At 38.0% G+C, this 27,414-nt stretch overlaps 2 protein-coding genes across 5 annotated transcripts; both read right to left on the bottom strand.

Moving 5' to 3' along the window:
- Positions 1-1,014: 1,014 nt before the first annotated feature.
- ANKRD60 (ankyrin repeat domain 60) lies at positions 1,015-5,084 on the bottom strand. 2 transcript variants are annotated; one of them, XM_031616598.2, is made up of 4 exons: positions 4,702-4,931; positions 4,433-4,563; positions 2,267-2,432; positions 1,015-1,523 (listed from the first exon to the last, which is right to left on the bottom strand). In XM_031616598.2, the coding sequence occupies exons 1-4, from the start codon at positions 4,880-4,882 to the stop codon at positions 1,252-1,254; spliced, it is 750 nt and encodes a 249-aa protein (XP_031472458.1). In that variant the 5' UTR covers positions 4,883-4,931; the 3' UTR covers positions 1,015-1,251. The 2 variants fall into 2 exon arrangements, with proteins under 2 accessions (XP_031472458.1, XP_031472468.1); XM_031616608.2 differs by lacking the exon at positions 1,015-1,523 and adding an exon at positions 1,731-2,154 and having other exon boundaries at positions 4,702-5,084.
- A 998-nt stretch (positions 5,085-6,082) lies between these two features.
- Positions 6,083-27,343, bottom strand: LOC116244691 (serine/threonine-protein phosphatase 4 regulatory subunit 1-like). Of its 3 annotated transcripts, XM_031616575.2 has the most exons (21): positions 27,211-27,329; positions 27,060-27,104; positions 21,618-21,750; positions 21,161-21,267; positions 20,783-20,925; positions 20,128-20,274; positions 19,509-19,616; positions 18,403-18,468; positions 17,702-17,860; positions 17,052-17,245; positions 16,276-16,712; positions 15,180-15,412; positions 14,047-14,136; positions 13,335-13,520; positions 12,846-13,007; positions 12,181-12,281; positions 11,110-11,230; positions 10,760-10,894; positions 10,201-10,342; positions 9,018-9,168; positions 6,083-6,825 (listed from the first exon to the last, which is right to left on the bottom strand). In XM_031616575.2, exons 1-21 carry the CDS (start codon positions 27,215-27,217, stop codon positions 6,819-6,821), a joined length of 2,874 nt encoding a protein of 957 aa, XP_031472435.2. In that variant the 5' UTR covers positions 27,218-27,329; the 3' UTR covers positions 6,083-6,818. The 3 variants fall into 3 exon arrangements, with proteins under 3 accessions (XP_031472435.2, XP_031472445.2, XP_090008337.1); XM_031616585.2 differs by lacking the exon at positions 27,060-27,104 and having other exon boundaries at positions 27,211-27,343; XM_090152211.1 differs by having other exon boundaries at positions 6,083-9,168.
- Between the last annotated feature and the right edge of the window lie 71 nt (positions 27,344-27,414).

Raw genomic sequence — 27,414 nt, 5'->3', positions numbered from 1 at the left:
AACACAAAATGCCTCATATTCCTGGTCCTCTCCTGAGGACAAACTCCCTCCTTTCCTCTAGTTAACTTGGGGGTTTCTCTTTAGCTTGGGTTCTTCTTTCTCGACTAAGAAAAACAGCACACACTGTTCCAGTGCTGGCCTTGTCCAGACGTTAATTCCCTTCTAATTTGCCCAATTTTGGATCACTGTACACTCATTTCCCAGCCACAATGCATTTAGGATTTCTTTTTTTTTTTTTTTTCCTTTCCTGAGGGTGAGTTTCCAGCTACCAGCAAGCAATACTTGCTATCTCCCTACACAACTGTATACTAAGTAATTTTCTACCATTTCTGGGGTCCTCATCCTGAGGACACTCAGTTCTCTGTGTATGACATTCTTATGTTCTCCTGAGTTATGCTGCATAATGCCTACAAGCAACTACAAATCCTCTCCTCCTTTCTAGAAGCCTAAGCACAGATCAGACAGTCTAGACAGACAATTCAAAGAAAGAATAACGGATTTCTAAAGATTTCTCTGTATAATCCTGCTTACAATACCCAACTGCTCAGCAAGACGCCAAACACCGTTTTATATTTTGTCTATTGATCACTTTGATAGAACGTGATCTTGTCATTGCATTTACCCAACAACTGTATGTTTGAATCACATAGAAGTAATAACCAACAGGAAAACAGAGAGTGAGCTTTCTTTAAGCAGTACTATAAAGGCATGATTACAGTGGGAATTCTGTTTGTTCAGATCGATGCCAGCACATAAGGTTTGCTATATGCTCTCCCACACTAACTGGCTTCCATAGGCTAAGGTTTTGAACTTTGCTTTAGTACTCGATTCACATGAAGAAGTCAGGGATGTTTATCACCTTATGCTGGAGACAGACGGAGCACCACAGCCAGGGGAGGATGCAGCACTGCTGCCTGCAGCTGAGTGCAGTGCTGGGACACCCCCTGCCGGCCCCACTGCCACCTCCCGATCTCAACATCCACAGGTTAAAAAAAAAAAAAAAAAAGGCAACTTTAAACTCTCAGAAATTAAAGCAGCACTACCAAAAAGCTTAAATTACAAATAAAGCACGTGCTCAAGGGTTATGTGCTTGAACTAGCTGTCACCTTAGCTGCAGCATCATTGGAATGTGACATTATTTCATAACAAAACCCTACAAAGGGTACTCAGTGACCTCTATTTAAAGCGCGTCATTGGGAAAGTTACTGACTGTCCTCAGAGATCTGCCAGAACCAGGTCAGCCTGTGTATATCAGGCCGGCTGTCCATGAGCCTGCGGCACAGCCCCATCCCCGCACCAAGGCCTGGCTCCAGCCGGCTGCCGTGGGACGCGCATCAGGGCACGCTCGCTCTGCTTCTGGCCCCAGCGCCGGGCCAACCTCACTGCGCTTTGCCCCTCACAGTCTGGGTCGAGGGCTCGCGCCCCACAGCTCACCAGCAGCTCAATGCACTCACAGCGGCCCATGACAGCAGCTACGTGCAGCGCAGTCCTTCCCAATGGAGTTTTAGAGTGCACATCTGCACCTGCGAAGAAACACACAGAGCGCGAGTGTGACAGGACTCACAGAAAGGGGCAGTGGCACCCGTGGGCCAGAGCTCACAGAAAGTCACATTGCAATTGAGCACTGCCATTACTCCTGCACTGGGAGTTCTCACTGGAAGAAACCAGCATCATCTTTCAACAAGATTTAAGAGGGCCAGGCTGAACCTGGGCTGGAAGGACCACTGCTGGACAAGGTGGGATTTCTTCCTCTGTGCTCCATTTCAATTATAGAAAGCAGTTAACAGCTACATGTTCCTTTCTTCAAGATAAGTGATCTGAGTGAACCCAAAAGGCTGTCCCTTGTTCAAACGTGTATTTTTCAGGAAAGACAAAGAGCCCAAATGTCAGAGCCATGGAAGCAGAACTTGCAACTCTGCTTGTACTGCTTGACTGTAAAGCACTGCACAAGACCAATAAAAACCAAACATCTTTAGATAACAAGAAAATAGCAAGAAATAACTGAGGCTCAAAAGCAAGGAAGTAAAAAATTCTCATTCCTGTTTTCCATTCTGAGTTTACCCACTTTAATATCAAACTTGTTACAATTAGCAAGAGCAGTTTTGATTGTTTTCAAGTCTACATCAGAACTGATGGGCCAAATGCATTCTCCACCTCAAATACAAAAGTTGAGAGAGAGTTCAGGTAAAATTCTGTAACTTGGTAAGCAGGAAGATGGTATGCTATGCAGAAACAGCCAGAAAATAATTCTATCTAATAACATTACCATGACTCAGGAGAAACTTCACAGTATTAACGTGACCTCTGTGGCTGGCAACAAACAGAGCCACAAAAGCACGGTGCGCTACCCACTCCTTTTTCTGCTCTGGTCCCAGAATCTTTGCATATGGAGAAGTGCCAGCATACTCTTCTGTAACTCCCAGCTGGGCCAGCTGCAGAATAAACAGAAACCTTTTAGTCTCTTTCATAAAGATGGCTTTATTCTTTAAAAATATCAACAGTCTCCTATCTGCATGTAGAATGATTTATGCAGTATGCTCTAAGTTAAGCTAAACAGCACACGCTTGTTTTATGTTGCGCTGCCCTATCTTGATTTGCCAGTACTTAATGACATTTTTTCATAGCCATCCCTTAAAGGGAACATTAAGTTAGATTTTCTTTTTGCATGTAGTTACCAAGCTTCACAAAATCTTTAAGAAGCTCACTGCAGACTGAGCAGGCTCTAAGTTTTTGGGGGAAGACAACAAAGACAGGAGACACTCGCCATGTAAGCACAACTTCCTTAGGATCTAATTAAGACTTTAGGCCTTAATTGTTATAGACAACTCATAAACGTTAGCTGCTTCAGGATACAGTTTTGTATCATTTCCTTTCCATAAGGTGGTCTGCGGGATTTTTTGACAATAAGCCAAACATAGCCAAAAGGCCTTTTAAGAACAATTTTCAGGTGCCTCATACTGCTGTTATTCTCGAACTCCACTTCCAAGCTGGACTAAATCTTTAACACTGCATCATTTGGCCTTCTTACCCAGTAAGAGGAAGCACATTAATAGAGCAGCTGCGCAGTTATTTCTTTGAGGATTTTTTTTGCTAAATATATTTGAGAGTCAAGAGTCTCAACAATTTTCTTGTGGGGCTCTTAATACATCTTTCATTTCAAAGGAGACCACTGCCTTTGGCACATCACACGGAGAGGGAAGATTCTAATACACAAGGAACTTAAAACATGGAGAAAAAAACACTTTGCCCAATGGCAAAATGGAAACAGTTTGTGGCATGAAGTAGAACAGCTGCTTACCAATGAAGTGCAACACTACACAACAATTAATGACAGCAAGTGAAGAATCCTGCAGTATCAATTGGCAATGGTTGGGGAAATACAGAGGAACAGAATATAATTAGCCAAGTTGGAATTTGGCCAGGACAACAGTGATAATGGTTCTTTATGAAAGGCACCAAAGGATATTTCATGATCACATCTGTTTGGGCCTAAAGGTTTACAGTACATACCAGAGTACCTCGCATTTCTGCTGAGACAACACTTCAGTTCTAAATCAAGAAAGCAGCATGTCTTCTATCAGAGAGCCACGAAACTATTTGTTCCACAAAAAAAATTAAAGCTATCTTACTAATCGGGCTTGACAGCATTGCAAACTGAAGACAATCTGTAAGCTTTCAGAAGGTAAAGTGAAAGGGATGCAAAATGTTTTTTGATCCTTGATTTTGAATCTGTTATACGCTTTGAAAGAGCATCAGTTCCCATTCTTCCTCTGTGGTCAGTATTGCCAGAGAAGGATGGATTAAGAAAGAGTTTCTGCCTCAATTTTGTAATACAAAGAAAGTCACTCAGACCCTGACTTTGAATGCCTAAAAAGAAATAATCCAAAGCTAATGATTGTTTAAGGTATCTAAGGAAAGGGCTTTACTGCATACTACGCATCATCTCTCTTACCTGTGTGAAAAGTACTGGAATTAAGTATCTTTTGTATAGAACACATCAAAAGAATAAAAGAACAGGCACCTCAACAAGAAATCCCAACATTTTTCAGGTAGCAGGAACAAGAAAAGCAAACCATGAATATACTCACATCAGTCCTACAAAAAGTCCCAAGACAGAAAAAACTGGGCTTCAACTGTAGATGCTGTCCACTAATAACAGCAAAAAGACATTTCTGAACGGAACAGCCTGCATTAAGAATTGACTTCTCCTCTTGTTTTTGGATTGCCAGCCCCATCCAAATTACAGTTTTCACCATTAACTGTTGCAGGGAATACAATTAACCTACTTTACAATTGTCTCTTCCGTTAAGGACTTCCCCACTCTTTTCTCTATAAACTCTTGCTTGATAAAAGCATTTATGATCTTCAGCAACACACTTCCAACATTTCTACAGACAGCACCCCACCCATTCATAGAAGCAATGGAATCAACCTTCATTGTGTGTCCTTTCGCAGCAGCTGCCACGAGATGCCCCCAGCCATCTTGTCTCCAGATGCGCATTGTAATCGTTCCACCAGGGACAACATCATTGTCCATAAGCGTAGAATCGTCTGGCAGATCCACTGAAGGGAGTTATAAAATAATAGCAAGTCACCGTACCCTCAGAGATTATAAACAAATGTAAACTATAATAAATAGATGGTGAGTGAACAATAACCTATCAATAACCTTCAAGAACAACAAAGGTTACAGGTTCTTACTTTCATCCAGGTAGTGAAGCCGCTGGAAATGAAAGGGGATCCCAGTCAATAATTCTAAATCAGACTTAAGCTGCTTCAGAGTGAAGTCATTCTGGCATTGAGGTAGTGAAAATATCTCATTAGTTTCAGCTAGCCTGAGCTGCAAGCTAAAGGTCTGCAGAGGCGAGGAAGACCCAGGCATGCAGTTGTTACTGACTGGGAAAGCCTGAGGCTTTCCTCTTAACAAAGGTTGGTACCATTATAAGGACAGGGGCCTAATACCAGCCCTAATTCCTCCCTTCCCTTGACACTCCCCCTGTCATCAGGATAGATGTCACTAAGGATAGACAGCCCTATATATCACTAGCATGTTACAGTATCCATGCAGCATAAACTGACATCACAAAAGTACAACCTGCTTGTGTGATGTAACAGCCTGTATGAACAAAGCAAGAGAACTTTACAGAAAGCAACGCACCAAGATGGTAACAGAAAGATTCCTTCCTCTTGATTTTCACTAGGATGACAAACTTACTTGGAAGACGAGCAGTAAAGAAACAAAGTAATTACTAAAGTACACACGTAAGCCACCCATATTTCACATTCCTGTTTTCTTTGTTTGAGTTCGGGTCACAATACACACATTGACTTGACGTGTCCTAAAAAGAGCACACGGCTGTTCCATTTGTGTTTCCACTTTTACTACACAGGCTGCTCCTGTCTTTACACAAAGTGAGGAAATGCTTTACCAGGAGGTGCAAGGGGCTGCTTATTCTCTTCATTTTTACACCAAATTAAATCTTGCAGAGAAAAAAAAAACGGGAGAGATCATATATTCTTTTGCAAGAGTTGGCAAAAGCTCTAGAGCAAGAGATGGAACAGCCAATGTCTGAAGCAAACAAAAGGATGGCTGCAGCAGCAGAACATACAGAAGACTCCTGATATGAGAAGCAAATCCAACCAGCCAGGTGTTGATTACTCATTCCCTCCTCAAAGTCTAAAAGCTTCATAATCATTCATTTATGCAGGATGTCTGAGAGCAACATCACTCTGAAAAGAAGTCCAGAATGTTGCTCCTAACTAAAGTTTGGAAGGATTTAATATAAAGATCTGAATGCCACCCTCACCCAACACATCCACAAGCCTTTTCCACTTAAAATGTATCTTGTAGAGCTTCAGTTCTGACAGAATCTAAGTTTCAAAGTACTGCTGGCATGCTTGCTTTGAGGAATAAGTGCTGAAAGCTACTTCAAATCCAAAAATGGATTTTTTATTACACATCATGATGAATTCCAAAAGACACTGGTTTAAAGAGATGACTGTACTTATGATAGGGAGATGTTTCAGTAACCAAAAGAATACATTCTTATCCCACTAATGACAAAAGTCAGTCACAAGTTGATTTATAAAACAGTCACAGATTTTATTGAGATAAATACAAATAGAAAGTTACATAGATTCTCTATTCTGACAAATGAATGACACTGCCAGAGTGTCTCCATTTAACTGGGTTCTAAACAACACTGTGTACAGTCACAACTGCCACTAGGGCAGCATCCCCACAGATGCCAAGTGTACATCATACATAAGATACCAGTGAGTTTGAATTCCAAGCAACATGACTAACATGCTCTGGATTACAAGTGCTTGATAATTTCCTGTAACAGTCAAGCAATATTGCACCCACTAACATTATTTTCATGTTCCTTAGCTAGAAATGCTTTAAAGTGATATTCTTACTGTTTTTGTGGAAGTGGATCAACTAACTCTGTTTCATCTGGCTTTTAAAATACATACTTTTTTTTGCATAATTTAAACCCAGAGAATTGTATGTTAACACACAGCTTTACTCATCACTGTATACATTTGTCTAGAACAAGATGTAAAGTGCGGTCTTTAGTCATGCTGAAATCATCGCTAGTAGAAAATTACAACAAAAAGGCAAACCTTGTAAAGGGTAAACCTGCATTAACAGACCTGCACATTGTTTTGTCATACAAAAAGAAAAAAAAGACATACCCAAAAGCTGTGGTGTCCTCCATTAGTGCATGCAACTGTAGAGTTTAAACAAATTTTTAAATGTTCCAAATGAAATCTTATCATTTGTAACAGATGCGATTTCCAGAGCTAGAGAGGTATTAAATACTGTCAAAAACAAAGATCTGTATTTAGTTTTTAGTGAACTTCTACAGATGGTGGCTTATTGTTTATATATATTCTAACTAAAAATTCTTAATGAACACTAACCAAACATGCCAAAACACGAAAGCTTGTGTGTTTTTCAGTGGATTATTGCAAGGTGACAAAACATTATCTAACAAACAGAAACCTGGGCTGTGTCAATGCTCAACTTCATGTACATTACAAACATACTTACATATACACACAAAAATTTTGATCAGTGCTGAGAAATTTAGTGAGCTGATAATAGAAAAACAGAAGTAAAACCTTACCAGAAAGGCCTTAGAAAATTTGAACTGTTATAAAACATCAATATAATGCCAGCATTAGAAAAAGATATTAGAACTAGAAAAAATTAACTTGAATAATCTTTGTTAAGAAATTGCAATCATAAAAAGTCCGTAGAACCAGTTAAAATTATTTTAAAAAATTGTAAAAAATTAAATGTAGAATGTTGCAGAATTTACAGTTTATGCTGTTTCTGTAAGAGCAGTGATGGCAATGGTGCATTTCTGCCTTAATTTTCCAAAAGTATTGTGAACTCACAAGAAAACAACTTATTACAAATACTGTACATTATAATACAAGACTAGTTAGACAAACTTATACAAAACTGTACCCTTAAAAAATACAGCAAGTAGGTTCCTCAGCTGGACTCTGTATCTCAAACATGCCACATCTTAAAAAATAATTTAAAGAAGTGAAACAAGAGGACAGAAATATCTCCACAGGTCTACTGACAACAAATTAATGGATACACAAAATAACTTATTACATGAAACCATTTTTCTAGTATTGAGAACTACTTCTTCTTGAATAGGACAAACTACCAAACCAAAAAAAAAGAGCCCCTTTTTGCTTCAGGCCTTACGGGGGTAATGTCGGTTTGGAGCATAACAGAAGACAGCATCCACCAAGAATTACTAGCTTTATAATTCTGCAAACTAATCAGAAGCTATCAGATTGATGGAATTTTGTTCCATCTGTATACTGTCTTCTGAAGCACCTGTCTAAATCAACAAAAGGCACATCCTGCTCAAACTTAAGGATCTCAGTAGCCTATACCTGCTGTCTGCCTCTACACTTACCATATAATAAACAAAAGTTTTAGAGCAGACTGAATTAGCACCTTTACCCTGAACACTTACTATTTGGAGTTTCTCTAGAACTTAGATGTCCCTTACATCTTATGAAAAAAGTAACAGGCTGATGGGGATCTGAATGTTGGCCCACAGTGCTTTTCAAATGAAGTGGGCATGAAATAGACCTGTAAAAGAGCTTCTTAAGTCTATAAAGTTCTGTAATATCCTTCTAAAGATACTACACATGTAGTAAGAACTGAATCCTTTAGTTGAAGGAAACTTCACTAGGATAGAATAAGTAATTTTCAGTTTGAGAAATTAACAGTCTCTCTACAGCTACAAGCACCAGCAGTAACAGAAGCAGTGTTAACACCTGTAAGAGTATAGTTTAGTAATAAAGTAACAGAAAAGTCACAAAAAAAAAGTCAGAGCTCTGTGCTTTGAAAAATATTACATTATATTAAGTAAAAATGAACCGTGCTTTACCTCCAGCAGAATAACTACTTTATAAAATGAAATGATTGAGCTTTTTTCCACTGATACAGAATTAAATTCTTCATCCTTTTTTGTTAAAATTTAACAGCTATTCACATATATACAATTCCTCCAGTCAAAATAAAATGCAATACTTGAAACAATACAAAAGCTACAATAAAACTGAGAAAATAATATCTTCAGGTCAATTTGCTATAATGAAGTTGCAAGATTTAGAAAATATTCCAAGCTTATGGCAAGCAAACTACTACTGGAACTGTTTTGTTAAAAAAAGAAATGGGATTTCCAATTATTGAAAACATAAACTACATGTAAGAACTTACGACACCAAAATGTGATCTAGCCTGCAGTTACCAGCCACATTTATGAAGAAAAAAATCCAAAAATCAATTGCTCAAAAACAAAAGTAGAAAAACAGTTGTAGATGGAAAGGAATGAAGATGACGGCAATTCTAAATAGGCCCTTTTTAACTCAGGAAGGCAAGGAGTAGTTTTTGTTTGTCCACCTTATTCATACTACCCATGAATGCTGTGCAAATAATAATTTTGATGTTCAGAGCTTACTGGAGAAGAACATACTAGTTTTGTTTTTCAGTAGAACTGTCCATGTTGTTTTGCCTTAGTTTTATGGTAGCGAAGAAGGACACATCTTGATCTCTGTCAGACTGCAAAGCTAGAATTGTCTCCTCCGCAGCTTCCAGATGAGGATTGCCAACACTCTTAAAATAAGCTACAATAAGGAAGAAAATGAGAATTTTAATCAAAGCCAAAAAAAACCTTTTAAACCACAGGGCATACACAGCACAGAAATACAGAGGAAGTGGAAAATATATGGGGTATATCATGTCATTTATAGACTCTGTGGAAACATTACAGCAAGCTAAGGAAACTGATAAAAATATGCAGCTTCTTATTTATCTTACTAGGTACAGGAAGTATTTCTAGTTCCTAAATGGCAGCATATCAGCAAATAGAAAGAGGATCAGGAAGCTGCAGCGATACAGTGTTTCAGAAAACACTCTCCATAACTTTAACTGACAAAAAACAGAGTAAATCTCTGTGCCTTCCTTTGATTAACCAGAGATCAGTCTTTTCTTGTTTTCTAAGGAATGATAATAGAGGAAATCAAAATGACAGCAAATGACATTTGTTAACTACAATTGTAACTACAATTGTTACCTTGAGGCAAAAACAAAAAAAAAAAAACAACAAAAAACAACAAGGCAAAAAGTTTCAGGAAGAGGTACAAAGCTTCATTTGAAGTATCAAATGAAAATATACTTAATTCAAAATATATGTATGAAATAAAGCAAGAGTACCTATGATGATGTTTTAAATTTTGAAATAAAAAATGTATTTGCCATAAGTATTATAGATACCAAAAATCAATACATGCAGTAACAGGGAATAATAGCATTACTTCCTGCTATAAGCAAGTACGTAACTGCCCCCTAGTGGATGAAGTACTGCATTTGATATATTATCCATGCCAATTTACAGCCCTTTATGGATGATGATGATGATGATGAACAATCACTCCAAGTCAAAGAAGTCACTGTGTTATACATGTGTAAATTCAGATTTAGGAATATAGATTTAAATGGAATATCCCAGATTACAATGTATAACTGTGCTTTCAGTATAAACAGAACTAAACAAGTTTTTACCAGTCAAGCTAACCAACTTATGAGTAACTGCACTGGCAGATGAAGAACAACATTCATGAGACATTGGTCCTTTCAGAGGAAGTTAGTGACCCTACCTTTCTCCAATAACGTCTGCCTTAGAGCCTTGGCGAGCAGAACCCTTACATTTGGCACAGGATCTGAAGCAAGACTTAAAAGACTGGGCAGTAAGTGTTCAACAAACTGATCAACAGGCATACATTCTTCTTCTACCACAGCCTACAAGATAAAAACAAAAAACAAGAGCAAGAGCTGTGTTAAAAAGACTGTTTTTGTCATTCTTTCCTATCTTGCCCTTAATTTTGCCTGAACATTCAAAAAAGTCCACATAAGCTCTAGTCCAAGCAAAGTCAAAGTAGGTATTACAAAATATTTATCGCACTAGGATTTATTTGCCATTTTGGCTGCAAGGATGCCAGAAAAGACAAGGATCAGTTTTTCCAGCAGAAGGCATAGCACAAAAGAGGCAACAGTTTCAAAACTGGACAGCCATTCACTATTGCCAAGGCCAGACTAATTTACAGAATTTAAAAAAAATTTGGATTCCAGATTTCAGCTTTAAACTACATTATTGGAAATCCTCAAACTGGCTCCAAATTTAATTTACATATAACCACACAGAATGAAAATTCCAACCTGACAAATGAAGGCAAAAGCTTGTCTTCCAACCCACTTGGAGCAGTGGCGAAACCTCACTACGAGTTCATTAATGAAATTTAATCCCAGTGCACCTGCATTGTTTGCATAGAACTTCTGCAGTATTGCTACAACCTGTGAAGCAAAGGAAGGGGAGGAGATGGAAAAAAAGAAATGAAACATGTTGTAGCCCTCAGGAAAAGGAGATTGTTGTGTTTGAATCTTACGAAGAGAAAACAAGCATATACAGCATAATCAGCTCTGCTTACAGAATTTAATAAATTATTACATTTATTCTGGAGAAAAGACTTGTGCAGAGAAAGCATAAATTAAGATAAACAAAAACTAACCAGTTTGAAGGAGATCCACCGAACTTCTGAAACTTTATCAGAGCAGAGAGTTAGTGCAATATGTCTTAAGTAGTCATAGACATCATTGGGATTGTAGAGTTCCAGTATCAGGATTAGCTGCCTGAAACAAAGAAGCAATTGAATCACACAAGTGCACAACTAACCTGCTTCAACACCGACTGTTACAGGTAAGGAAGAATCACTTGAAGCCTTGAAATCACCATGGTTATTATGAAGCACTTGAACAGATCTTAACAAAGTAACAAAAACTACAAACGGAAGTAGAATGAGAAGTTTCTTTGCAACTTCAGACCAGTATTAACTACCTTACTGCAAAGTAAAAAAGACAGATTTCTACTGAAAATTAAGGCTATATTTCAGATAATTATTTAAATCTAGGGAACTGCACAGAGCTCACTTTAGTCACGCCAACTACATTTCTGCAGTCATCAACAAATCAACCACAAAGTAACAGCAGTCTCCACTAGGTGTCAGAGGACTGCTGTACAACAGAGCTGCATCACAGTGAGATTTAGTTTCTTAAGTTAAACTACAAAGGGAGATTACATCCTCAATATCACAAAGCAGTGAGATAAATAGAAAGACCAGTTTCCAGCTGCAAACAGTGTTTACAAACATTCTTTGGATACATCAATTATCAATAAGGTTTGCAAGAAAAAGAACCAAAGAACTGGGAGATGCCACTATCTCAACTATATCCCCAAATACCAAATGAATGTTTGTAAGAAAAAGTTATAAATCTGCAGGATAGCGAACATACAGAATCATTTTTCTAACACATTTCCTTAACTTTGCAGTCCAACCAGAACTGAGTAAAATCTGAAACCTCAATGAATAGCACCTATCAGATTGTCTTATTTCAAAAGCTACATGCAAGTCAGATCTCCACTTTGATACGTGACAGGTATTCAAGCTTCTATCATGCTTGATTACAACACAATTTGCATTTAAGAAAGTAAGAAAAAAATGCTAGTTAGGATTACTATCCACTAACTCCTTAACATAATAATCTATTTCCAAGTTAGTAATGTACATTGAAAGTTCCCATACTCTGCCAACTCGTAACGAAACCTCCAGTTCCTGCTGTTATCAGTCACCACAAATTCTTGAAGTTGGTAAAGATATTCTCGTCTTTTGTCCGCATGAAGTAACTGAAAGAAAAGCAATACTACCATGAAACTACTCAAGTTAAAAACACTGCTGAATTTCTCTATTAACATCTGTGCATCTTTTCCCACTTGAAAGCAAGGCTATCCACAAGATATTTACTGAAAATTGTGCATAACCAGCCAACTACCTGGACAGGCCAGACAATGACATCCAAAAAAAACAAACAAACAAACAAACAAAAAAACATGCAAGTCTTCCCTTCTGCAAGGATATCTGACATATCTGACAAAGCACCATTTCTACGCGTAACAATTACCAACCAAAAACTACAGATTTTTGCTTATTATGCAGCAGACCACAAGAATTTGCTCCCTTCTCTCAAAGTACTATTTCTTTCTCTGTATCAGGAGCTTTTACAACCATGTTTACAGAAGAGTTTTCAATTTTTATATTTTATTGGGTTATAAGAGAGAAATGACAGTATAGTACAAAACTTAGCTTTACAATTAGATATTGATGTCTGTATCTCTAACTAAAACACCTTTTTTTTTTTTGACTCAATTATAGTTTCTTGAGAAATTACATTAGCTTTTATGCTTTCCTACCTTTAGAAAATCATAGAGATGTTTAAGGACACCGATGCGCACTTCATCTAGATCTTTCAGGAAACCATTGAAAATTGGCACCAGATCAGCAGCTGTTAGCTGATCCCCCAGAATAACTGCCAGTTCATGTATAGAGAAAGCCAATGTTCGACGTACTTTCCACTGCAAACAGTTTAAGAATCGGTATAGATTAGGCACAATCATCAGAAAACTAAACAAAACTTTCAAATACACTTATGCGAGGGATTGAGAGAGCAGAACAACTGAAGCAAGCTACAAAGCAGTAGGAAGTGTCAATTACATTTATGGACTGATTTAAATTCTGATTTTTTTTTTTAGTCTACATTTAATCACTTACAAGAAAGTCTATTATAACTATTATAACTTCAGTGCAGTAAATGAACAAAAAAGCTACTCAAAACTCTGGTTGGAGAAGACCTTTTCATTTGTTTGGTTTTGCTTGGTTGTATTATTTGATTTGTTTTTTACCTGTACATCTGAGGCCAGTGTCTCATAGGTATCTTTCAAGCAGTGCCAGTTTTGCCTACCCAGTGTTAAGGCCACTCCAGGAAGACTGTAAGCACAGTGCTTGGCTATTTCAGTATCAACCGTCTGGGCTCGAGCAGGGTCAGTCATGGACAAGTACTGGTCAAGTAAAGGTTGAGGTATGATATCCTGTAATGCGAGAGAGCACATGAGAAACACACATTTTCCTTTAATTTAAAAATCAGTAAGAAAACATTCCTGTTGTGCTACAGTATTTTCTTAGATGCTACTAATTAGTTGGCATCTAAATTAAAACAACAGCAACTCTGTTTTGCGAGTCAGCTTTGCTGTAAATGATGAATTTGTCTTCCCATTAAGATACACCATTCAGTAATGAACAGTAAATATTACTTTATCAACCTACTACATTAAATCAAACTGAAAATGCATTCTTCACTGAAGACAAACAATAAATCCAGTGAAAAGTATAGTCAACTCCTACCTTTGTTAGGATTGCCTCTATCTAGTAGGCAGCACTTAAGCTTGTTTACGAGAAACAATTTTTCTAGTTTTCAAATTTAAAATAAACTTCTCCTTAAATGTTCGGAGCATTTCTTCACATTCTACAACTGATCAACTGCAAAAGCTAACACTGTATTAAGGATAAGATGAACTGTATTTAGTATTCAGCTAAAGCAGGTGTTATTTTAGTTACCTGTAACTTTGACTTGTCATCTTCAAATGGTGGATGATTTTCCTGTTCTTTCTTTAAGAATACACTTGTTCCTCTCTGTTGTTCTGAGTCCTGCAGAAGGACACACTAGCTAATGAAATCAGACAGACTTAGCACTATTTGCAATATTTCAAAGCATCACACTAAGAACAATGCAATTCAGATACAAAAGAGCCCTTTATAAACAAAACTTTGTACACGCAAAGCCTTGCTCAATGTTTGTACAAGTTATCTAACAGCTGAATACTAAAGACAAACACTATTAAGACTGCAATAACAAAAAGGGGAATGGTAGTTAGATTTGCTTATAAAAACAAAGGTATTTTAATGCAATAAACTAACATTCATTCAGAGTTTGAATGGCTATTTTTACTACATTTTTTATTCTTGGACTGAAATTAAACAGTTGAGCAGCTGCTTCAACTAAATCAATATGATAAATGCGTAACTTCATTTTGTGAAAAAAAAAAAAATACATAAATCACACATCTCTCTCCAAATATGAAAACTGAATTAAAAGGTTTAAAAAGCTAAAACCATACGGAGTCTAAAAGATCACACAGTTTGGGTGTTGGTCTTTTAAAGTTTTTGTTTCTACAATTTTGTTCGAACAGATTTAAGTACAGTTTTTGTTCATAAACGAAGCTAATTTTTTTTTTTCCTTTTCTTTTATTCAAAATTATTATCAGAAATATATATATATATAATATAAGAATAATATAGAATATTTGTGCCTATTAAGGCACAAATAATTCTGCAATGTGTACATTATGATCAAGAAATTGTAACCAGGAACTGTGTAGATGTCACACCTACTTCAGCCTTCTGTATGAAGATAAAAAGACTAATTTTAAATTTATTGCATGAAGAAGTGAGATTTGTGTTTGATATGTTTCATATGAAAACTCCTTCAGGGCTACCACAAAATTTTACCTCCCAGGTTCTCTGTGAGTACGCAGAAATAATAACCCTCAATAGTTTTATTTTGGTTTTAAATTAAGTAGCAATACTTGAGGGCCTATAGGCCAGAATTGGGTTGATGTCACTGTTTACATAAAAACACTACTTCAGCTGATAAGAATTCCTATCAGCCACAGAGCACAATAGATACTTACTGTGCTTTTCACTACACTGGTAGTGGGCTGCTCACTGATGCTATCTTGGGACACAGAGGATGAAAGACTGTCTTCCACCACCTGGTTACAGGTTGTATCTGAAACAACTGTTTGATCTGAAATGGTTTGGTTCTGAAGTTCACCACTGTTCTCTTCCATTTTTCTGGTCTCACAATCCCCAACAGAATCAAACTGAGCAGCTCTGAGAGCAGCAGACAACACTTGGACCTGAGCTGTATAAAGCAAGAGAGACCATTTAGTCTCTTTTCTGCACTTAAAAGAATTAAACTTGTAATTACTTAATCTAAAGGAATAAAAAGAAGTCCAAACTAAGCTTCACATAAACAATATGCAAACACTTGATATTTGAAAGGCCTATTACTCTTCCACAAAACCTTCACTTTAATACATCCAAATTGTTGCTCTTAATTTATGTTTTCAACAGAAACATCTACTAATTTCTAGTATTGAAAGATATTTCTGAAAATCTCTCATGAAGTATCACAGCATACCAGCTCACATTCCATTCCTTACCACATCAAACATATTAATACAAATTCTTTTTTAATATTCTTGAATTTTTAATGCCTTTTCCAGGCAGCCAAATACGCATTTAAAATATTATTAAAAAATTCTAGCTAGGGAAGGAAATTAGTAAACCACTTCTAAACTGGTTAGCAGAAGTAGATGGAAAATAAAAGGTCAGGTTTACCACTGACCAGTATCACCAGTTAAAGTGGACAAACTGTACTGTTACAGTGCACCGCTTCTATGAACAGGAAGTTACTAATTGTTCGTAATGCAAAAAACTGCAGTAGCTATATTTCCACATGCTTACAGCAAGCAGTCTCAAGACACAACAGAGGATAACTTAAAAGTGAAGAATACTGGAATACTTTGGAAATTAGGGAAACAGTAGAATTGATAACAGGCATATTTACGAGCTAATTCACTGCAATACTCAAGAGATTCAGTGGAATGAGAAACTTGATTGATTAAGGATAACCAACCTGTCATCACCACCAAAATTAGCCAAGGATTTTTGTAAAGGTGAGGATCTACTGGGAAAGAATGTTATTTTCTTTTTTAGTCTCACCTTGAACATCTGGATCATCTATGTGTTCCTGTAAGCTTTCCAGAACTTTTTTTATTTCACTACTAGCAACGCAGTTATTGCACGGCACTGAGCAGCTGTCTTTGTGCTTCTCAGTCTTGAACTGAAGCAACTCCAGCTCCTGACTTATATCAGGCAGTGGAGGCCGCCAGTAGAGAAAAGTATTAAATACATCCTCAGAACACTGTAGCCTTGAGGTAACTCCTGGAAAACTGATGTCCTTAGCGACTTCTACCACACCAGCAACAACTCCATCATCTTGAGACAATCTAGACAGATCTTCTCCAGAACTCATACAGCAATCTGAACTTGCTTCCCACGTGTCTCTGTTGAGGTTCTCAATGGAGAGTGGCACGTTAACTTCAGCTGAAGTCTCCTCAGTTGATGACTCTGATTTGACTTCCATTGGTTGTTCCAAACTGATAACAAACACAGTTATCCATATAAAATATCTATAACAATAATTCCTCAGTGAAATACTTTAGAAAAATAGTTTCAACTACAGAAGCTTATTTTCTCTGCAGAAAGACAGAAAGTATGTTAGTATAATGCTTTATTTCACCAGTTTTCCCTTTGTCTTCCTTTGAAGCCATAAAAATCAATTACACGTTAATAAGCATACTCAAACATACATGCACAACTTCGTATTTCATACCTTTCCTGGAACTATTTTCACGATTTTTACCCCAAGCAACAACTAAAAGAATTACCTTCTTATTTCTCCCTTCCCCTACAGGGCATATTTCCCATGATTTTACCTGCATGATGCAGCATTTGCAGTAGAAGCAATTACAGTTACATTGTTGCTTGGATGGCAGGAATTGGAATTTATATCTTGTGCTGATGGTCGGATACTCAGTGTCCCATCTTCTCGAATGTAGAGTCCAGCACTTGACGGATTTGCGAAAGTAGAAATAAAAGGGCCAAGAGACTGAAAAGCTGCCTGACGAACCTGGTGTAGGACAAAGACAACATTCAAGATTCATGCAACTCCTGTAGAGCTAATGCTTAAAATAAAATTAGGTTTCAAGTTTTTTCTTACTATAACAGCTTCATTTTATACCAAAAATAACCAATTAACAAATAAGTGGCATCTATAAAAAGAATGTTGGAATATTAAATGTGCATCTACAAACATGGTAAGGGTCTCAGTGCAGACTTCAATGAATACATTTAACAAAAGCAATTTTTATCTGAAGACTACACTTAGAATTTCTATTAATTTTCTTTCACAGTAACAAAAGAGAGGTAAAGCAAGTTAAAAATCTTTTTAGAGAAGCTTAAATTTTACTAGATTAGAGTTTAGTCCCAGCAAATTCGGTGTGAACTTACAGTGTGCCTCTGACTTGCTCATTGTTTGTGTACAATATGCCTGGGAGATGCACCAGTGACAAAGTGAGTTACTTACCCATCTACAAGTGTCACTAATAAGACTGATGAAGAGTGGGGACAGTTTGCTTCTGCGGACCTCTGGGGATGTGGTGTAAGACACTGCCATAAAGCATTCAGCACAAGCTTTTCTCATGCCCCAAACACTATCAGAACAAAGCTCAAAGAACTTGGGAATCTGCCAAAAATAAGCAAAACCAAGACAAATTAAAGACTAAGCAAAGACTGCAGCAACTTACTTTCAATATATTTCTTTGTAACTGGAGACAATGAAAACTCACAGAACAAATGAGTGAATGAGGACAGGTTAAAAGTAGTTTTTCCCTGTTCCTTCAGTTAATATATATTTCCCATTTACTTTTATTAGGGCTTTATGTATAACTACATGCACTGGAAAATATAATTTCAGGAAAAGTTAGCCATTTATAATTGTAACTTGATTGTTCATCTAGTTCAGGGAAAAGAAAAAGAGTCAGTAGTTCGAAAGTATACATACGAGCCATCAATTATATTAGAAAACATTCTGAAAAACAAAAGCTGTTTATTTCTGCTCAATTCCAGTTCTGATATACAATTGCAATCAAGCCTTATACAAAACCATTTCAAAAATGCATCAACATAGATTACAGGAAAAAACCTCATCATTAAACTTTTTGAACTGATAAATATATGTGTTGTAAATGGATTTGGACTTTTATTTTTTTATTTTTTCAAACATACCAGAAGTCTTTCTGTGGCTTCTTGCCCAACTGCATTACAAATGTCACCAAAATTAGCTGCACAAATCTGAGGAAAAAAAAAGTCAATAACAACATTCTGGACTTTTCAAGTGCTTTAGTTTCATCATGAACTTCACCACTTACACCCAGTAACAACTGCACATTTGACTATTCAAATTTCAGCCATGTAACTACATCCTGTAACATTAACTCACCCCAGATAAAGACTCAATAGAGCAGGCTTCCGTAAGCCACATGTCTTTGAAATCAATAGTGAAAAGTATTCTGCATTGTGAAGAGTTTCATCTGCTTCAGTAATAATTAAAAGGGCCCAACAAGTTTAATAACTTCGAACTTCAGCTGTCAAAAATAAAGCAGACTAAAATATGATATGAGGGTCAGGACTTAGGTGTACTGATAGAATATCTTTGCTGGCTTAAGCGCTTTGCTGAAGCAAAGTTTAATCAAGGTCTCAAGTTAGTGCCATTTACAGTGCATTAAATTACAAATTCTATAATTAAGGCAGGACAGGACATTCATTCACGATGCAAAAAGTAGCTGAAAGCTAAAATCAATTAACATGGGCCTGCATTAATGTATGACTTATTTAATGTAAGTCAGAATTATAATACTCTAACACAGGTCACATTCCAACAATCACAGCTTACATTAGGGTCCAAACTGAAGTTCTAAGTGACCCTTAAATACTGAACTATTTTAAGACTTCATTGCATGAATATCCTTTGTACTTGATCACGACATAGAATAAATCCCACTTCTGAGACTTCTCTGTTCAATATCAAGTTTTAAAGAAGGATGAATGTCTCAAATACCTACTCTTTCTGAATTTCTGGTTTTGAAAGACTGATCATGGTGGTTTAAGTACTGGTTGTGACAAAACTATTAAATGGTCCCAGACTTGCTATTCCCAAAGGACTGTTACCTATTTCTTTACTGAACTTCAGAAACTACAGCCATTCCAAAAACTGGAAAATATTCTTCTAAGTATCTTTCAAATTTCGTCAGCAAAAGTTATAATTTAATTCTTCAAGTAGGCATCTGAATAACTACATATACACAAATTCTTTCAGTTGAAAATACACCAACCTTTCGGACTTGAAACAATTTCCCATCACTACAAAGTTCACAAAAACGAGGAAGTAGCAAGTGCTCAACTGTTGTTCTGCTCAGCATAGAAGCCATTTTACAGATTATCTAAAATCAAGAAGAGAATATGAGGAAGGACAAGAAAATTAGAAAGCTTGTAAGCAAAGTCCCAAACTGCTCCTAAAAATTACTTACATTTTTTAATCTCTCAATATAAGGTATCAAGTCCTGATCTTGCCCAAATTCTTTGAGAACTTGTGTTTGCAACAGTGTTCAACATTACAAATAACTAATAAACTTACAGATTCAAGATCTAACAGCTTAACAGACAAGCTGTGGTTCCAGCTTCAACTATATCACTACAACAGTTCTGCTATTTGCAACAGAGCAAATTATCATAAACAGAGAAATATAACAAACTGAAATAATGATGGTACAGAAAGTTTAGGTTCCATGATAACTGTAGAGCTCTTAGGCTTATTAAAGTACTGCACAAAAGCTGTCACAAATACATTCCAAAAGAGCTTTATAACAACACTGATTAAAAAAAATAGAAAAAGAAAGTAATTAAAAAAACCTAACAAGGTAAATATACAAGCTTTCTTTCAAGTTCACTCACATTCACAGCTTCCACCTTATACTCATCATCACTGTCAGGAGCAGAGAGGTCCAACAGAATTGGACACACTTTGTTTTCAATGTCACTCTGAGAAACAAGATCTTGTTCCAAAAGTATGAGCAGCGCTTCTTGACCTGCCTTTCTAACCTGTTAACAAAAGCCTACAGCTGTAAAAACAACATTTACTGATGTGAGAGCTACAATAGGTATGCTTCCATTGAATACAAAGGTACAAGTTGAAGAAAGAGGGAAAAAAAAAACAACAAAAACTTAGACTTTTTTTTTTTTTAAAGTTTAGCACTATAAATAATTAGTAATAAATATTAAATGTTAATCTAATTGTTAGATGCCCTTGTATCAAAATATGAGAAAGAGCCAAAATATGAAGTGTACGTCAGGATTTGAAAGCCATGACTCCAGTAACACAACGTCAATATGCCATGAGGTAAATCCTATAGGTTCCCAATAAGGGAAGTAGGAAAAAATATGTATATTCAGACTTCCATAGTAAATTGTGCCACAATCAATAAATACAAAGTGCTACAGAAAATCTAGATATCAATTAACAGGGAATTGTCTTTTTTCTCATGCTTCAGGATTACCAAACCACAACAGAATTTCCAGATATTTAACTCATGCAGCCTGTTTTTCCTACCTGATTGTTCACATCTGTAAGATATCTCACTACTATGGGCATAAGGTATTCAAAAAATGCTGTTGGGAATTTTGGTCGACTTTCTTGCAGAAAAATGGCAATTGGAGGTATTTGTTCCATCAGCTCTGTACGTACAGTCGGCTCTACCAATTAAAAAAAAAGAAAAAACTAAATCAGTAAATTCAAAATTAAAAACCATAAGAAAAAGGTAGGATTTTATTTTGGTTTAACGTTTACAAAATGGACAAAAATAAAAAGACTCAAAACATACAAAATGTTACCACTGAGATTGCTGGTTTCTAAAGGAAATAAATAGAATAACCTCACACACATCACCATGGTCCAGAATTACAAAAATTAAAATAAATACATTCAAACCTGCATCTTCAGAGAGCCTGACCACAATTTCCATTACAGTCAGAAAATCTTCCTCATTATTGCTGAAATCTCGAAAGACATCCAAAAGACCTCTGGCAATAATCTGCCTGTGAAGAGACAACATATTAATTGCCTTAATATCTTGTCAACAACATGGGTGGAACATGGGAGGATCTTAGCAAAATCAGATGGACACCTTAAAAAACAAGACCAAGATCTACTCTGATCATTCAGACATACAAGTTACATGATTTTGCCAGGCTCCAACAAAATGGAGTCCAAAGACATTATTAAATGACCAACAAATTAAACTACTTTTTATGGAAAATATTTTATAACAACTTGTTTTTCAAACAAATGTTCAATTTAGCAAAATAATGAAAGAAGTAGTGATCCCCTGACATCCACAACACTAGCAGACTCATACTGTCATCCAGCAGAACTGTTGAACCCTTACCTGTTAAATACATTTTCACTGAAGGCATATTTTTCTAGACGAGCCAGTGGGGTCAAATTATCCTGTCCTGGAATGTCTAAGAATGCTGTTATCCTCATGCTATCACAGTCTGGTCCATAATCTTCAAATCCAACTTGAAAGACAAGTATAACAGAACAACAAAACAAAACAATTTTAAAAATTACACAAGTCAGCAAGCGATGCTGAAGTACAAAATATCCTACACCAATACTTTTTTCAGAACCATCCTTCAAAGCAAAACTGTGTATCTCTGAAAACTGCTTACAAAAATCTCTAAGTTGTGCTTAATTAAGTAAAGAGCAACACTTGTGTACAGAACTGTAAAGTCAAGCCTTGAAGTGCAATCTATTTCAGCTGTCATAATATCTTTTCCTTTGAACATGTTTTACATTACAACTTGAGTGAGCTAACTACATGCATGTTAAAGAGGGTTCAGGTGAAAGAATTGCATGCCACAAACTAACAGACAAATTCAGAATAAGAATCAGTCCCACTAAAAGAAATAGTAATTTTAGCAATGACAAAATCCCAAACCATATTGCTTTGAACCCACAAACTCTTGCCTGCTTCAAAGCTACCGAGGCTCATTCTTCTCACTGAAGTCATGGTTCTCACTCATCTAAATCACACTGGTAGCCTGGAAAACATCCCAACTTTACCTCATTTGTAAGGGGGCTTTTTACTGCAGACATTATTAACTACAGAGCTGCTCCCATTTCATACAGAAATACATATAGCAATCAAAGCGGCAGAAAATACTGCACTGGAGTAGCTGATATTTCTCAGTTTAAAACTTTCCCAGCAAAGCACACACAGAATTATTCGGACTTTGTTCACACAAATAACAGCAAATGTGATACTCCTTAAGCACAAATCATGCCAGTACTGCTTCTCAGATGCAAGGAATAGTCTGTCTCAGAACAGCATATGTGCTAGGAGTGACAACCACTGTAAAACAGAAGCCGGTTCCTGACTTGGCAGGACATTATATTAGGTATTTACATTGGTAAAGAAAACACAAAACCGGTAATAATTTGTAAGCACAATGACGAGCCAAATGGTCTGTGTTTGAAACTGCCTATAAAAATAAAATCCAGGCACTCCGGGCTGCCTCCATATGCAGAGACCTCCTGTCTGCAGGGAGGGGAAGTTAACAAAAAAAACAAAACAACCCCCAAAAGTACCACCAAAAAAATACAGCAAACCATTGGCTAAACAAATAAACAAACCAGATACAGTTTCATTTATAGCATCAATTTCTCCTGCTTACAAAAATAGGAAGAACAGGACATACTTAGAAGATTAATAGATATGCATGTAAAGACCTATGTAACCCCCCTCTTCAGTATTCTGGTTAAATAAAAAACTGAAGTATTTCCAAATGCATCATCCCAGACTGTAAAAAGCTTCTGCACACCCTAGAGAGAAGTTGTCATTATTTCGTAATACACTCTCAAATTGCCAGGAGGTTAAATGGTGCATGTACATAATTACAAGGTGCCCAACACAACAACTTCTTCAGCACTGAAGTGGCTGTACCTTAATCAGGATAATTAAGTTTCAACTCTATCCATCCTTTACCACCAGTTTTCTGCCATCAACACTTCTCGAAAGAAACCCTTAATCTGAGACCAGGTGTGATGAACTTTGGCTCTAAACTGCATCAATATCTACTACGAATTTGTTTGTATACAAATAATCTGTTACTTAGAGGTACTAAGCCTCAGCTTTTTTCCTACAAGGAAGAAGTCCAATTTTACACATATGATTGATTTCCCATTATTTAATACTCAGGTTTCACTTTACATGCTTAAGTGGACTGAATCTTTAGAAGACATTACTTTCAAACTCACAGAAGACATCCATTACTTTAACTAGGAAATGGTTTGCTTGTATCAGACGCAAACTGAAGCCAAAACATTCTCAAATTCTCAACAGAAATACAGGTCATTAAAAAAAAAAAAAAAGAAATTATTTGGACATACTCAGGGCAAAGCATTATGCTGCAGTCCTCTGGGGAACAAAAGAACTAAACAAACACAGACTGGATTTCTGAAAGCATCATTTCTAAAGAACCTACTTGTATTATAAGACAGAGCAACTCTACTTCTTGGAGACGAGCTCCCACCAACAGTTCAACCGAGCTCAAAATGTAGACAACTTCGGGTTTAGACCAATTGTTCCCACTTAAAATGCATACAGACAAAAGAGAACCCACAGCTACCTGACCAGAGGCACGTGCTAATCATTCTGATGCGTTCTTATGGCATCCTTAGTTTCATTCAAAGGGCCATTATTATTTCTAAGAGCACTTAAACAACCATGAAGTTGTCAGGTTCAAATCACTTATTTGCACAAGTGTAGATAGTTTACATTACACAGAGCTAAAAGGGATTGGTCTGTCCACCAGTTGGGATCCCTCCAAGCATGTCTGAAGGTACCCAGCACTTCCTGCTTCAAAGCAAACCCGCTGTATGACTGAGGGCTGGCAGGAAGCTACAGGCTGTAGGTAAGGATGCACATTTCCTTTTAGAGATTGTAACTCTTTCCCCATCTCATAAACCAATTTCTGCCCATCCCCATGCCTACACAATGGCAGCATTACACATCGGAAGCACACACAGACTGGACACTCTTGCACCAGCTGATTTTTGAGGCTAGCCACCTGCTGTGCAAGGATTCATTGAGGCCTGAAAACAACACAAACAAACAATTAAAAAAAAAAAACCAACACACTTGCCATTAACTTCATCCAGTTTCCACTTGTTACTGAACTACAAAACAACTCAAAAAAATGAATGCACTCAGCAGCCCATCTTATTATTGGCCCCTTCGTATATTTTGAGTAGAATTCCCACCAAGTCAAGTGAATCAAATCTCAATTAATAGCCTGACCATAACACTACACCTAGGATTAGTTTTACTAGTTAAACAGTTTTATTATTCATTTAAATTGGCTAAGTACACATTAGTGCTTCTAGGACCTGAGGGAAAACAGAGTAAACCACTTTTACTAAGGATGAAGAGAGTTAAATACTTGAAATTTTTGCACACGCTCTCAATACACCGAAGTTAGGCACAGTTACAGCAGAACCCATTTCCACTTCTCTCACAATTTTTTTTCCCCATAAAGTAACCAGCTATAGATACTTCCAAGTTTTAGAGTACAGGGTACTAGTAAATAAATGAAAAAGAATAATAAGCTGGTACTTCTAATGTATATAATATTTGCTCACAGACGGATGAAATATTCGGCACTTTCTTTCCAGTGATAACAAACAAAAAAACTTGAAATCTGCTCAGCTATAAACAAGAGCTTCTGGTCAGCCCTCAGGTGGTCAGACAGATGGATCTGATGGTCTTTGCAGGTCCCTCTCAACTGAACTATCTGAGCTTATCCCACCTGTCAGAAGAACACCTATGATAGTATATATATATATATAAAGGAAACTAATGGAGAATGAATACCTAGCTGCGGGACAAGAGCCACAGAACACTATGAGAAATTTGCACTTATTTCTGCTGTTTGTGCTTTACGGTCAGCAAACAGAACTCAGATGGCACACTAGTATCTTTGTTTAATTGCAGAGGAAAAAAAAAGAGAAAGGGAACTGGGAACAATTCAGAAAGATCTAACCAATTCACATAGCTAAGCATTTGTTAGCACTATGAAAAAGATTTTTGTTTGCTTTTTTTTTTTTTTTTTTTTAAATTAGAGTAGAAAGAATACAATATTTCCAAGTCTTAAATAAGGTGCTGTTGCAGCTCTCTGGCTGCTAGAGTCACATGCTTTGTTACTTAAGGTCTTGGTGTGGCCTTCTTTCATTTACTGACTACAGTAAGCAGCAACCTTCAGTACCTACTTTTAAGCAACTCCTTATAGCGCTAACAAGGCTTCAAATCCTTACGTACTAAAAAACCCATGTACTTCAAGTATTATCCTCCAAGGTTTCTTCATTTCTAATTATGGTTTACAATTCAGTAAGACTCAACCGTTACAATTTGTCTCTGCACAAATATCAAAGACATTCTGTAATACTCAAAGACTTACAGATACAAACAAAACGAGTTATCTTGCATACAGTTAATCTCACCATTTATCCATTTATTTTCATCTCAAAGAATTCCAACATTTTCCAAATATTATCAAAATACAAATGAACACTTTTTGTCCTTCTACCAAAAGGGTGAAGCCTCAAGCACTGAAAGCAAAACCAGTTAGCAGCACCAGCTAATGACGTTCCATAGGAAGACCCCCTCCCTGCCTGCTGAGGCCACATCCCTGCACACCTTGCCAGGGGACACTTTGGCTTTTTAATACCCACAGAATGGCCAGGGTTGGAAGGGACCTCAAGGATCATGAATCTCCAACCCCCCTGCCACACGCAGGGCCACCAACCTCCTCATTTAATACCAGACCAGGCTGCCCAGGGCCCCATCCAACCTGGCCTTGAACACCTCCAGGGATGGGGCATCCACAGCCTCCCTGGGCAGCTGTTCCAGCACCTCACCACTCTCTCTGTAAAGAACTTAAATGTTCTGTACCCTAATGTTTCTCCTACTGTTCCTCAAAATCACCTTCTCCCTAGGTTTAAACAGCAATGATAAGCTTGAGGAAAAGTTATTCTGTAACTATCCTTCTGTTGTATGTTTTCAAGCACTATTACACAATAACATTCACGTGCTAAACAAGTCAGTGCACAAACAAAACAAATTCTGCATCCGTTTTCATTTTTTTAAATGGAAAACTCAACCCAGCATCCCAACCACCCTATGCACCAGTGCTTTCTAGTTCAAACCAGCAGCAGCTGAAGCCTTATCTCCTGATACACAGCCATCTCCCAGCCGCCTCACTCTCCTCCAGCTCTGACCCTACGACACAACTCCGGGTTAACCTGCCGGACGGGGGGCTGCAACCTCATCTGGCACCCAAGGAAGGGCACTTAACCTAAACACACGGGCTCGTGTCGGCCAACCGCAGCCCCAAGGCGGATTTTCTTTCACACCCCGCTGCAGCAGCGCACACCGTAACGTCTGCGCTTCGGCGATGCTCCAAAAGCAAAACGCAGCGCCTTCAGCAAAGCCCTCAGAGGCCTCACCCGTTGGAATTACAGCAGCAAAAATCCCCCCAGACGGCCCCGGCCGACTTTCAGCCACGATAACAGCACAGTCAATCCTTTAAGCCTCCCCCGGTCCCCCCCCCCCGGCCCGCAGCTCGGCGGTCCCGGCCCGCTGCCCCTCAGCGCAGCGATGCGGGCCGCCCCGCCAGCACGGCGACCCCACGGGCGGCCGGCGAGCCGACAGAGCGCCCGAACGCCGTCCGGGAGTAAAAACGGAGGGGTGAAAAGAGCGCGACAGCGGGGCCGCGGGGCGGGGGGGGGCCTGAGCAGGGAGGCAGAAAAATAAAAAACAGTTACTCACAATCATCTAAGTCATCCTGCAAATCCACAAAATACAAAGGGATCCCTACAAACAAAAACAAAAGAGACACCGGCGGGTTGGTTCGGGGGGCGGCGGCGAGGACGGTCCGTGGGGCGCTGCCCGGTGCCGCCCCCCGCCCGCGCCCACTTACCGGCCATCTTGGATCGGACATGGGCGAGGAGGAGGAGGACGGGAGCGGGAGGGCGCGGGGAGGAGCCGCCCGCACTTCCTGCCCTCGGTTCGGCCTCCAAACGCGACCGGTTTAACAGCCGGCCGCTCCCCGCGGGCGGATCGCCCCTCGACGGCCGCCGTCCCTTCCTCTGAGGGAGGAAAGCTGCGGGCGGCGGTGCCGCGC

This window comes from Phasianus colchicus, chromosome 17, assembly GCF_987193195.1.
Source record: "Phasianus colchicus chromosome 17, bPhaCol1.hap1.1, whole genome shotgun sequence".
NCBI lineage: Eukaryota > Metazoa > Chordata > Aves > Galliformes > Phasianidae > Phasianus > Phasianus colchicus.
The sequence above is the reverse complement of the archived record's forward strand: the minus strand, read 5'-3'. Positions and strand labels throughout refer to the sequence as shown.

What these genes read in the sequence shown, in the direction of transcription:
- LOC116244691 (XM_031616575.2), bottom strand. An exon ending in GCAGGATGACTTAGATGATT is followed by an intron (nt 21,751 to 27,059) that starts GTGAGTAACTGT and finishes TTGTCTTTCAAG; the next exon opens with TTGGATTTGAAGATTATGGA. An exon ending in ATCTCTATGATTTTCTAAAG is followed by an intron (nt 12,282 to 12,845) that starts GTAGGAAAGCAT and finishes CTTTTCTTTCAG; the next exon opens with TTACTTCATGCGGACAAAAG.
- ANKRD60 (XM_031616598.2), bottom strand. Translation starts at nt 4,882, where the DNA reads ATGCCTGGGTCTTCCTCGCCTCTGCAGACCTTTAGCTTGCAGCTCAGG. An exon ending in GCTTCACTACCTGGATGAAA is followed by an intron (nt 4,564 to 4,701) that starts GTAAGAACCTGT and finishes AACTCCCTTCAG; the next exon opens with TGGATCTGCCAGACGATTCT. An exon ending in CGAAAGGACACACAATGAAG is followed by an intron (nt 2,433 to 4,432) that starts GTTGATTCCATT and finishes TTTATTCTGCAG; the next exon opens with CTGGCCCAGCTGGGAGTTAC.